Source organism: Mirounga angustirostris, unplaced genomic scaffold, assembly GCF_029215605.1.
Source record: "Mirounga angustirostris isolate CCGP_5_RB_7025 unplaced genomic scaffold, mMirAng1.0.hap1 SCAF_5, whole genome shotgun sequence".
Taxonomy (NCBI): domain Eukaryota; kingdom Metazoa; phylum Chordata; class Mammalia; order Carnivora; family Phocidae; genus Mirounga; species Mirounga angustirostris.
This window is the reverse complement of record NW_026991713.1, coordinates 46,155,378-46,167,867: the sequence shown is the minus strand read 5'-3', so window position 1 is coordinate 46,167,867 and position 12,490 is coordinate 46,155,378. Positions and strand designations below refer to the sequence as shown.

The following is a 12,490-nucleotide window of genomic DNA, read 5'->3' as shown; positions in this document are numbered from 1 at the left end:
GCCTCCCACAACCACCCACAAGCACAGATGTTCTCTTTCACAGTTTCCAGGCCTTACTAAAAGCTGCTTAGACCAAAGTCATGTTAAGAAAACAGAAAAACAAAAAACAACAAGCCCCCCACCCCCCAAATCATGGTAAAGCCTCCAGGACAAACCTTTAGTTAAAGGCATTTGAAAGGTTGAATCAGGGATGTTTTGTTTCTAGAAATGAGAAGATCACAACATCCTACTTAGTGAATTTCCTTAATGCCTACTTACATTAATTTAATTATTCCACATACTAAGAGTAGCTGATGACCAAGAAATACATGAGAAGATGATGATCATTTCTCTTTGATCTTGGCATTATTTTTAAAAATTGAATCTGCCATACTTATTAGGATAAATACTTTCAGAGGAGAAATGTAATCCTGTCATACCCTCTACTTTATAGATAGCTCCAGCTACATAATCTTACCTTTAAGACAAGGTTTCGAACAGTGTAGTTGTCACATTCATTTACACTGATGACCAGAACCTCAACTTTCCCATATATTCCTCTCTTTTCTGGCCAGTATAGCACACATTTCTGGAAGGGGAGAACAAAGGAACACAGCAGATATTAATGATTTCACTGGCCTTGGAGTACTTTTCATTCAAGCATCTCAAGAGTTTTTATTTAATTAATTCTAAAAATATCAGGTATCGATTTTACAAGGCTGAAAATGGACTAAAACCACTGAATTGTACATTTTAAACAAGTGGCTTTTATGATATATGAATTGTATCTCAATAAAATTTTAAAAATGAAGTATCAATTTTTACACGTGCCTGTCAAACACTATTTTTACTAATCCCATACCAAAAGGGGGCAAGATTTCCCAAAACCTGAAATTAAGAACTAAATTGAAAAATTAAGCATTAAGAAATTAAAAAATCCAAGTATTAGACTTTATCATGTGATACAATAAAAGGAATGGTTTTTCACAATGATTGAGCCAAGTCATATTTTCATGCTCCGTCCAGTTGAAGCATCTAATAAGAGTATCTGTACTGTGTTAGATGCCACTGAATGAAGGTTCCCTAGTATGTAAAGAAGATGTAATGATCATTAATGTATCTACGGTATTATATTTTCCAGGACCGATGGTCTTTTCACCTATAGGGTCGATTGAAATAAATGTATAACAAAATTATTAAAAAAAACATTTTTAGGGACACCTGGGTGGCTCAGTCATTAAGCGTTTGCCTTGGGCTCAGGTCACAATCCCAGGGTTCTGGGATCGAGCCCCACATCGGGCTCCCTGCTAGGCTGTTCCCTCTCTCAAATAAATAACTATTTATTTATTTGACAGAGAGAGAGCACAAGCAGGGGGAGAAGCAAAGAGAGAGGGAGAAGCAGGCTCCCTGCTGAGCAGGGAGCCCAACGTGGGGCTTGATCCCAGGACCCTGGGATCATGACCTGAGCTGAAGGCAGTTGCTTAACCAACTGAGCCACCCAGGTGCCCCTAAATAACTAAAAATCTTTAAAAAAAAAAAAAAACACCATTTTTATAACGGATCCTCTTTGAAGGGTTTAATAAGAGTAATAATAATTATATTGCAACCATGGCATTATGACATGGTAGTTAAGGTGCAGGGTTTGGAGCCATAGAACTTAGGTCCAAATTTTGGTTTTGCCACTTACAATTAGCTGAGGATCTGTAAGAAAGACACTTAATCTCTGTGGCCTCAGTTTACTCATCACTTACTACATGAAAGGCACTTAGGACAAAGCCAGACATACAGTAAGCATTTAAAACACGTTGTTCTTCTTATTGTTGTTCCAACTTCAGGTTTTTGATCTAAATGATTCAGTCATTACTTCATTATCCATTAGATCATGAATTAAATATTGTATAATTATTATATCCAAGCTACATTATTAAAAGAAAAATACAAAACAAGATTCAAGCATACATGTAGGCTCATATTATTTATTATTTTGCCTTTTAAGCAGCTACAAAAAAACTATGAATTCTGACCACATATTTCAATGATTAAGAAAGTAAAGTGTGAAAGGTGATGTTTTATTTCAAGTGCCCAGAGAAGCAATGTTAACTTTAGAAATACTGTTTAAACAGAACTTATCATTTTCTTGCAAACACACTTGCACATTTATAGAGAAATTCCTTCACATTTATAGAGAAATTGCCTTCAGTCAGGACATTAAGTCCTCAGGATACTTGTTTCTTTACATCCCAGGTCAAAGGCATAGGACCACACTTGAAAAAAATTAAGAACTTACAGATTCAAAAGAGCAACAAAAGAAAGAATCACAAATGTACAGAACTGAAGGAAGAGACACGTAACGTATCAGAAACACACCTCAGGGAGTCTATCATGCTAAGTACTAACCACTTCACATGCTAGAGCCAGGATGGAATCACTGTTTCTTTCATCCATTACAATAAAAACACATTTGCATCCTCTGTGTCCTGGTCCTTTTCCAAACAAAGTAAATCATTTTCACCTCTATTTACATGCCACCCCACACCCAAGATCGGCCGGCAATCAGGCTAAAGGCATACTCTGGCTGACATAACGTTAAGTAAAGAAACCTTTTAAAAATAAAGCAATTTATTTTTCTCCTCATTTACTAGTGCCAAGTGTCTCAAATTTCCCAGGTTTGTTAAAGAGAATCATACTAACCAATCTGCCTGGTTTCTTTCAATGAAGCATCAATTATTTTGCTGTGAGACCCGAGCTATTGTGTAAAACCCATGCCTCCTGGATGAATCCAAGAAGAGTGACAAAGAATCTTGAAAAAGGTATTGAACAAAGAAAGAGGCATTCAGCGGTCCAGCAGTCTGGCATACGTGCCCCATTGTCCACGATGAGCCCTGAGCAGCAGGCCCCTCTTTGGGAAGGTGGCTCTTGAAACTGGTAGGAAAAAGCTGCAAGGCAGGAGCTCAAAACCTGCACCCTGACTCTTAACAATACTTGAACAGTCTTGTGCACCTACTTGATAAATGGAAGCGCTGCTCGGTTCTCTCTCAAGCTTGCCGGGGCCCTCTTGAATGTTTTTCTTGACTCTTTACCAAAAATGCAATTGGCAGTCAGCTCCCAGTAGACAATGCAATGTGACTTGTTCATTCAAACAACCCTTAATTAGCATCCCATCTCCTTTCTGAGATACAATAGCTTATTTTTACACACTGAATACATTTTTCCCCCTTTAGGAGCACATAGAAAAAGAGACCAGATAAATGTGGGTGCTTTTGAATGTGAGGTGGGGGAGAGCTGCAAATGTAGTTGTTTAAAGAGCACAAGTTCATGTTCAAATTATTTTTGTGAACAGCTTTTTAGGGTTTCTTTATTGCGGCACTAACAATGATATGAAAGGCAGAAAATGCAAGGAAGGAAAATGCTCTCTTACAGATAATATTGTGAAACCCCACTAATTGTAGGTAATTCAAAAAAGCATGCTATCTCGCAGAATATAACCCCAAATTATCACTATTCTTTGCTAACTGGGCTGATCCTTTCAGTGAAATTATCTATTAATTCCAAAAATTCATAACTTGGAGGAAAAAAGAGGTTTTCAGAGGCTCATGTGTCTCTTGTACAAACAAGTAATTAGTGAACCCTGACTGTAAAGATTCTGGACTTCAACAAATTCTTCATAATTAGTGGTTTATCGTAAAAGTAGAATGCAGTGCAAAGCAATGCAAACTCCTCTACTTTTTTTTTTCTTTGACCCTCCCTCTCACTTCCACCACATTAGGGCTATTTGTGTATAGAGAGGAAGGAGGTCTAGCTAGTAGTTTAGTTGCCTGGAAAAAAAATCTATTTTTAAGTTACTTTCTTTTTGAATTCTATGCATTTAAAATAAAAAAAGATTTTGCTCTCTGAGCTGAAGACACATATCATCACATAGACAGTGGCTCTAAATAAATAAAAAGAAGATGGTCAGTTTCATTTGGGTTATATTAGCATATGAGAGGTATAGGATGGGTCAGATTGCCTACAGTTATTACAGTTACTTTCATTCCTGTGTTCCTACTAAGTATTACCAACAAAGGTGCAGCAATTTATTATTACAAGTACCTTCACCAACATATCACTTAATCCCTTCCACAATCATTTGAATTAGGTACACTGGCTTAAGTATTATTATTATTATTATTATTATTATTATTTATCATTTGACAGCAGAGGAAACTGAAGTTCAGGTATTCTGATAGGGGGCTCTGGGAAAATTCCCTTGGGTACTAAAACTCTCAGAGCAAGTATCATCTTAAAAATTTAACTTTCTATCTTTGATATCCACTGTCTCTTAACCAACCCTACTTTGCCACCGCATTAACCAGTGGCTTTCCTTCTCTCTGTGTAGTAGGCTGGTGCTCATGCAACACAATGTTCTCAGGCCGCCTCCTACTCAGCTCAGTACTTCTGTTACCATTGACTGAGCTGTTACGTGTTCACCAAGGGGTACTTACATTCAAATCTTCTTATGGCAATTGTAACTCATTAGTGAAGCTCGGTAATTTAATTTTACGTAAACTAATGAAACAGAAAGGTGCAGAGGAAAAGGGAATTGTTCTAGGAAATAACTGTACAAGTTAAATAAGTTTTTCATTGGAAAAAAAAGGACTCAGTAGAAAAAACGGTAGTCAAATCAGGTACAGGTGACAATGATAAAAGTCAGTGCAAAGTTTGAAAATCTATGGAGGATTCTGCAAGCACAATTCCTTTACAAACTTTTCCGTGTTCTCTCTCATTTTAAAGAAACTGAAATGGGAAATTTTGATGATGTATAAAGGGCATGATTTACATAAGCCATATGATCTAGAACTCCAGCTTCGGACCAACACTAACAAAACAAAACAAACTGAGTCCTATGAAAAAATGAACAAATTTTAGTGTGAGCAAATGTACATGCCTTAAGATAAAGTAAAGCATTAGAGTTCTGTTGTTGTTGTTTTTGTGATTTTTCTACTAACTTTTTTGGCTAATTGTGTCAAATAAGAGGGCTTCTAACTATAGTTAGAAGTAAAGCAGGCTACAACAATTGAGTAAAACCTAGCAAGTAAAAAGTTAAGGTGCAGTTATATTTGGAATATAAACATGTTTGAAAGGACAGGTGAGTAATTTTGCCCGAGAGCTGTCAGCCTCTAAATTACGGGCCACACTTAATTGCTTGGGCAGGACAAGCATAGGAAATGGGAATGAGAGATTAGCTGTCCAGCATTGCCAGGCAGTGCTAGGCCAGGCTGCCTCTCTAGATATTATAATTGCTAATTCTGGTCCTCCAGGAAAGCTGAAAACTGGTCAGCAGGCTCCCCTGTCTACCTGCCAGGCTAGCCTTCAACATTACCTTCCTTGACCTTGTTTGGACAGACACCTGATCCTGAGACTTGGTTTGCTTGGGGTTTTTTTTTGTTTTTTGTTTTTTGTTTTTTTCATTCTTGGTACAGGCATACCTTGTTTTATTGAGCTTCACTTCATGTGCTTTTTAGATCCTGCATTTTCTACAAATTGAAGGTTTGTGGCAAGCCTGCCTGGAGACTCCTTCCTGGAGTTTATTAGCACCATTTTTCCAACCGTTTTTGCTCTCTTCATGTCTCCATGTCACATTTTGGTAATTCTCACATATTTCAAACTTTTTCATTATGATTACATTTCTTATGGTGATCTGTGATCACTATGATCTGTGGTGTTACTATTGTCATTGTTTTGGGGTTCCATGAACTATGCCTATCGATACTTGGGTGTGCTCTGAGTGCCCCACTGACTGGCCATTTCCCGTGCCTCTCCCTCTCCTGGGGCGTCCCTATTCCCTGAGACACAACAGTATTGCAATGAGGCCAGTTAATAACCCTACAATGTCCTCTTGGTGTTCATGTGAAAGGAAGGGTTGTGCATCTCTCGCTTTCAGTCAAAAGCTAGGAATGATGAAGCTTCGTGAGGAAGGTATGTCCAAAGTCGAGATAGGCTGAAAGCTAGGCCTGCTGCACCAGTGTGCCAAGTTGTGAATTCAGGGCAGAAGTTCTTGAAGGAAATTAAAAGTGCCACACCAGTGAACAGATGAATGATAAGAAAGAGAAAAACCCTCTTGGTGATATGAGAATACTGGGATTATTAAATAAGAGCTTGGCAATTATTCATTTATTTATTAGAAAGTAGAAAGGTTCATGAAAATATAAAGGCTGGGAATTTCTAAAGATAACTCCACCTTCATTTTTTGGGGAGGAAATGATTTTTGTCTATTCCAAACAATGACGCTCAACACAATTGAAAGTTGGCACATTTTTGGTAAACAGCATTTTCCTGGTAGTGTGAAGCTTACTGCGTATTTCTTTTGAGCCAGACTTCTCAGTATCATTTTGATCTGCAAAACATCAAAGTTTCCTCTATGGAATTATATTTACATCATGGAGCGTCTGGACTGAAAGGAATTTTTAATTTTAATTTAATGAGTAATGCATTCTACTCAGATTGAAACAATGTTGCTAAATGTTGCTAAATGTGGCATGCATTCTGGGTCATCAATTACTGTCTTTCCTCCCTTGCTAGGTACTGTTCTTCTGATTTTTGGCTTCTATGGCTGCTGCTGAGAAGCCATTTGTTAGTTACTCTGTTGTTAAAATCATCTCTGCAGTGTTTTTTAGTTTCATAGTTGTATCTAGTTGTGGATTTATTTTTACTTACTAGCCTAGGATTTATGGTGTTTCTCAAATCTGACAGCTCGTGTCTTTTATCACTTCTGGAAAATCCCTGGCCACTATTTCCTCACATATTACTTCTTTTCTTATGTTCTCTTTTTTCTTCTTCTAAAATATCCATTATATATACATTGGACATTTACATACTAGGTCTTAACTTTCTTTCATATTTTTGGTCATTTCAATCTTCTGGGTAATTTCCTTAGCTCTATTTGTAACCCAGTCATTATTTTTATTCTGCTATGTCTACCCTGCTATCACACCTGTCTAATGAAGTGTTCTTTTTAAATTTTAATATCTACATAACATTTATTTCTAGGACTCTTTGGTTTGTTTTTACATCTTCCTAGTTTTCTTGGGTAGTAACTTCTTCCCCTGTCAAGTTTTTAATCTTATATTTTGTGTGCTTAATTATAAAAAAAAAATAGCCTGTATTTATAGTTTCTATTATTTTCATTTCTTGTGGGTCTACTTTACCTGCTTGTTGCTTCTTCTGATTTTTCCTTACGTTGCTTATTTACTTGTGTTGTCTCATAACTTTGACTTGTGAGCTTATGTTTGGCTGGGCTTTTTCTGTTGAAATTCTGTGATGTAGATCCTGAGAGTATATGCATCCAGAAAGCTTTTGCCTTTGTTTCTGTAAAGTGCCACTGAGCGTTATCAATCCAGGATTACGTTTTGCATTAATTGTTCTGCTTGGGATTTCCTGGTTTTCGAATGAGGTTCTACAGCGAACCTTTTTATCTATCTCATGAGGAGACCAGATTTAGATGGATTAATTTCCTGTTATAGTCCTATTTTGGTCAGCAGGTTTATTTTTGTGGCTCACCTTTTTACTGAAGGCACAGCCCTTGCAGGAGCTCACTCTATGGAAGGTCTCCATTCCAGCTCTTGGCTCCTGCAAACTCAAGGCTTTATCTCCAGTTCTTGTTAAAGCACAAGTAACCCATAATTCTCTGGCTTTATGCCTTTTATTCAGTTTTTAACTGCTGGGACTTTTTTCCCCCCAAGCTCTGTTAGGCATGCTATTTTTATTTTACTATTTTATCTGTAAAACATCAAAGTTTCCTCTATAGTATTATATTTACATCATGGAAGCTCTGAACAAAAAGGAATTTTTAATTTTAATAATGAGTAATGCAGTCCACTCAGATCTAGGAAATGTTGCTAATTTATGTTTTATATTTTAAATTTTACCTAGTATGACTAGTTTTATAATGGGAGGTTTTTCAGATGATCTAGCCTGTTTGTATGCAGGCATGCATATACACAGAGAATACACCTTTTAAACTTGAAGAGTCTGTTCTGAGTAGGTAAAATAAAGGCAAAATGTTGTGGATATTAAACAACTGTGCAGGAATTATCAGTGGCCTGATGTATTGATATATTGCTATGGGTGAAACAGCTGAAAATATTAGGGGCGGTTTTTATTATACCTCCTCAGGCTTTCATATAAGATTCATAGAAATATATTTATTTAGTAAGCTATATAGTTAATTAAGTATATAGCTTCATCTACTGGCCCAAAATACACTTGTTTTTCTAGGATAGATTTCAGAAAAAAATCCTTTATCTACTGTAGCAAAAATGAAAGAAGGCAACAAGCTTTACAAAACTTATAAACTGCTGCTTGTGAGCCTGGAATTTCTTGATTAGCACAAGATTATACTATACTGAAGGGTTATAACTCACCAAAAAGGTATAAGGGAAAGCTCGGTTTTCTTAAATTCTTATTGTCATCGTGAAGCTCTGATACAGTAATTTTGACGAGAAAGCAAACACAAATGCTGACTAAAATACAGTAAATTATTCCAATAAGATGCCCTAAAATGTAAGCAGTACATAGCACCCCTTGGGAATTACACAATTCTGTTTTTATGATGTAAAGTACTGAATGAGTGTTCTGTAAACTATACCCTTAGGAAAGACTGCTAGTACGGAAATGGAATCTAACCTTGTCTCTCTCTTGGATTTCTTGTTATGAAGATATTGAAAAAGTTGCTTGGCTTTTGTAGCTTCCTTCAAATCTCCCTTGCTCAGTGGGGCTTCATCCCTCCTCCCCATATCATACAAAAGCTTACTCTTCCCCCCTCCCATCCCTCCTACAGCTCAGCACACCCAATCTCCTTATCCTACCCACCTTGTTCCCCCTATACCATTTATCCTTTCTAGTTGCTACAGTTTTATGCATTTATTATGTTTATTGTTTTTTAATCTGTCTTCCCCATTAGAAAGTTAAAATCTACCAATGGCAGGCATCTCTGTATGTTTTTTTACTAGTATATTACCAACAACTTAAGTAGTATCTGTCACATCGTAAGTGTTCAAAAATTACTTGGGATATGAATGAGTAATTTTTTTTTTATTTCCCTGCTTATAAATTGGAGTGATAATTCCTAGCCCCTCATTTCCTTACAGAGATATGTGGGATATGTGAGATACATGTATGTCAAGTATACTGATTCTTCTGATAGAAAGCTGCCATTCATACAATGACACCAATGACCATTCTTGGAAGCATGAAGTGAACTTGTCTTTCAATGTCTTAAAATTTCCATCTTAAATTCATTCCGAAGTACATGGCAATTTTCCTTATACAACATCTCTTCTATAGCAACAGAAAATTTATAACATTCACTACTTGGGTAAAGGTCATACCTCATTTTTTTCTTTGAGTTTTGTGATCATGACAATCACGGGACTGTCTTCCTGCCAAACCATCTGCCAGAAATCATTCACGGTGTTGATCATGGGGCCCTGTGTGGCAATGAATACTTTCTCTTTGCCACTGTAGCCCTGGTTTGAGTAAAGAGACAAAAATACTGGATTTGAAATTCATGCCTTCCACTGAAAGTTTAGAACCAGTTAAGAACAAATTGGCTCGACTAGTCCAGACGCAACACCAGCTTTCACAGCTTCACTGACTCTAGCACCATTCATCCGGATGCTCTCCCAGCAAGTCAAGCACAGCGCACAGCAGTGAGCGGCATAATGCCCCGTGCTCACCAGAGCACCCCAGCACCCAGAGCACTGCAGCCAGAGACGCACAGGAAAGGATGACTCAAGATAAAGGACCTGCTACCAACGTCGATTATGACAAACGAACGAATAAGCTTGCTAGTAACCGAGTTAAATCAAAATTAATTCACTCTGAGGGGGAAAAAAAAAAAAAAAGCCCAACAATTTCAAATAGTAAGTCGACATGCTCATCAGAAAGAAATTTATAGTTACTTACTTACCCTAATATAATTAGCATTAATGTAGGTGCTCAAAGAATCAGTTACATTTTTTGGTCTTAGGCACACTCTGCTGAGGGGATCTAATGAAGAAAATAAGAAGGAATGCATTAGACAAATTTACCCTTTTTAAAGTTCCTTAGAACACCAGTAACTGTACATAGCACACTTGTTAATTTATATACTGACCATCTGGCTTGTGTCAATGTTTGTTGCTGATGCATCTGTGTGTCTGTCTCTTGATCCACCTGTGTTTATTGAGGGACAATTGGGCCCATCTTGGCCCCTGTCTCTTAACACAAATCTTGCCCATAAGCTTGAGACGATGAGTTTATTCATCATGCTATTTTTTGTGCGTTTCTGATTCTTGACCTCATTTCTTTTTTATGCTCCTTTTCCTGTTCTTTGGATTTGGAATTTGTACCAGATTTTCTTACTCACTTCCCTCTTCTTTTCTGCCCAATAACAAACACTTGGTCTGGCCCAAATCCCCGTCCCTAAAGAAGCTGTCTTTAGTTACCCTGTGTGGCAGTTTGTCCACCTAGAGCAGGAAAACCTGCTATTAGGCAGATTGTTATAGTGCTAGCAACATTGTCTTAACTGTTCAAATCATTTTCCATCCAGAACATGGTGTTATGGAAAATATGGTAGCTATTTTGACCAATGTTTACATAAATGAATTAAGATCAAATCATCCCTTTATGATTTCTTTAGTCAGACACACTCTGAGCCTCTTAAAGGTAAAGATGGAGATTTTTCATTATATCTAAGACTTAGATATATTTTATGCATTTTATGCATTTTAAGTCGATATGTGTATTTTAAATTTATAAGTCTAAGACTTAGTGTCTAGGACAGTGCTTATATATATATATAAATATATATATATATATATTTATATATATATATATAGTAGACCCTCAATAAATGTCTATTGCATTGATTTAGATGGTTCTTTCCATTTTTTAAGAAGTCAGTTCTATGCATTCCTCTCTAGTAATTGTTTTATTACTGTTCTTCTCTAGACAGGTAAACTTGTGAGAGCTTATCATACCCACTGTTCTTACCTCCTCCTCTAGAATTCAATCCTCCTTGTGTACACCCCAATTTATTCTAACCTTAGTTTTATGCAGAGACTACTTTTGCTGATGCCACCAATGACTCTTTTTGTTGACCTAAACCAAATCAGCCTATTGTGGTATTTTTTCATGTTTTATTTTAATATTTACCATCTTATATTTTAAGTGCTTACATTTTTTGCCTGCCCTCAATGAATTGTACTGAACCCCTTAAAGGCAAGAATTGTATTTAATTAACTCTTTTTTTTTTTTTGAAACTAACTTTTGTATCCTTTGCAATTTCTACCTAGTATGTGGCTCATAGGGTGCTTAATACCAGAAGTCATTTCTATTAGAGTTGAAACACTGTTTTTGACTTTCTAGATTCCTTTTCTTTCTTAGCAAAGGGGACAGGAAAACTTTCATTCATTTTCCATATCCACTGACTATCAGAAGCTTCCACAGGGCTCTACACCAGTGAGACTTGAAAAGAGGCCCACTTCCTTCAGTTTTTATAATGCCTACCATGTATATGATTTATTGGGAACTCAGCCCTATAAACTGCTTAGAGACAGGTTTCTCATCAAGCTAAATTTAGTTTGGAAACTGGTAATTTATAAGATTTCCAAGTATTTAGAGGTTTCCAAAAACTTTTTAAACAAGAATGAACCATAGGACTGAGTAAGGGAAAACTGGCATCCTAACCAAAGCCTTTTAGCCTTTTTACTCTTAGGCTGACTAATAAAAAAAGCTGAGGATTAAAGAAAATCCAAAACTTTATCATCATTGTCATCATCATCATTATTTTCATCATTACTGTTATAATGTATTCATTTTATGCATTTTAAGTCGATATGTGTATTTTAAATTTATATATTGGTCAAATTCACTATGATAACCTTTTTCAGGACAGCTATTTCTGGATTAGATGTTGAATATTTAGCATGCCACTTATGACACATCTGGGAAGTGGTAATAACAATTCCAACACTGAGCAATTTTTCTTCCCTTGCCTCTGCTCTTCCCCTTTTATTTCCTTCCTTCTCTCCTCTTGCTTTCTTCCTCTTTCATCCCCCTTTTCCCTCCCTCCCCTCTTGCTCTCTTATTCCTTCTCTTCCTTCTGCTCTCCTTCCTGTTTCTTTTTTCCTCTGAACAAATTATTGAACACATACAGATTTAGTGTACAGAACACATGAAATTTCCCCGTCTAGCCTCTTTAAAATACCTCTGGCAATTTAAGTCTTCTATTTAACAGACAAAATGGTACCTGGATCCTGATAGTCTTTAATTTTTTTTTTTAAGATTTGTTTATTTATTTGAGAGAGAGCGAGTGCAAGGGGGAGGGGCAGAGGGAGAGGGAGAGAGAAACTCAAGTAGACTCCACTCTAAGCGTAGAGCCTGGCACTGGGCTCAATCTAACCACCATGAGATCACAACCTGAGCCAAAGCCAAGAGTCAGTTAACCGACTGTACCACCCAGGCGCCCCTGGATCCTGATATTCTGACTGGC

The 12,490-nt window shown here is 36.8% G+C and overlaps 1 protein-coding gene across 1 annotated transcript in view; it reads right to left on the bottom strand.

Annotated features, from left to right (window-relative positions):
- The window catches only part of PTPRR (protein tyrosine phosphatase receptor type R), a 240,307-nt gene that overhangs the window by 24,217 nt on the left and 203,600 nt on the right, over positions 1 to 12,490 (bottom strand). The window contains exons 9-11 of the mRNA XM_045872961.3: positions 9,926 to 10,005; positions 9,345 to 9,482; positions 458 to 568 (exon numbers count right to left, since the gene is read on the bottom strand). Of these exons, the coding sequence (XP_045728917.2) occupies positions 458 to 568; positions 9,345 to 9,482; positions 9,926 to 10,005 (329 nt within the window). The remainder of the gene's footprint in view (positions 1 to 457; positions 569 to 9,344; positions 9,483 to 9,925; positions 10,006 to 12,490) is intronic.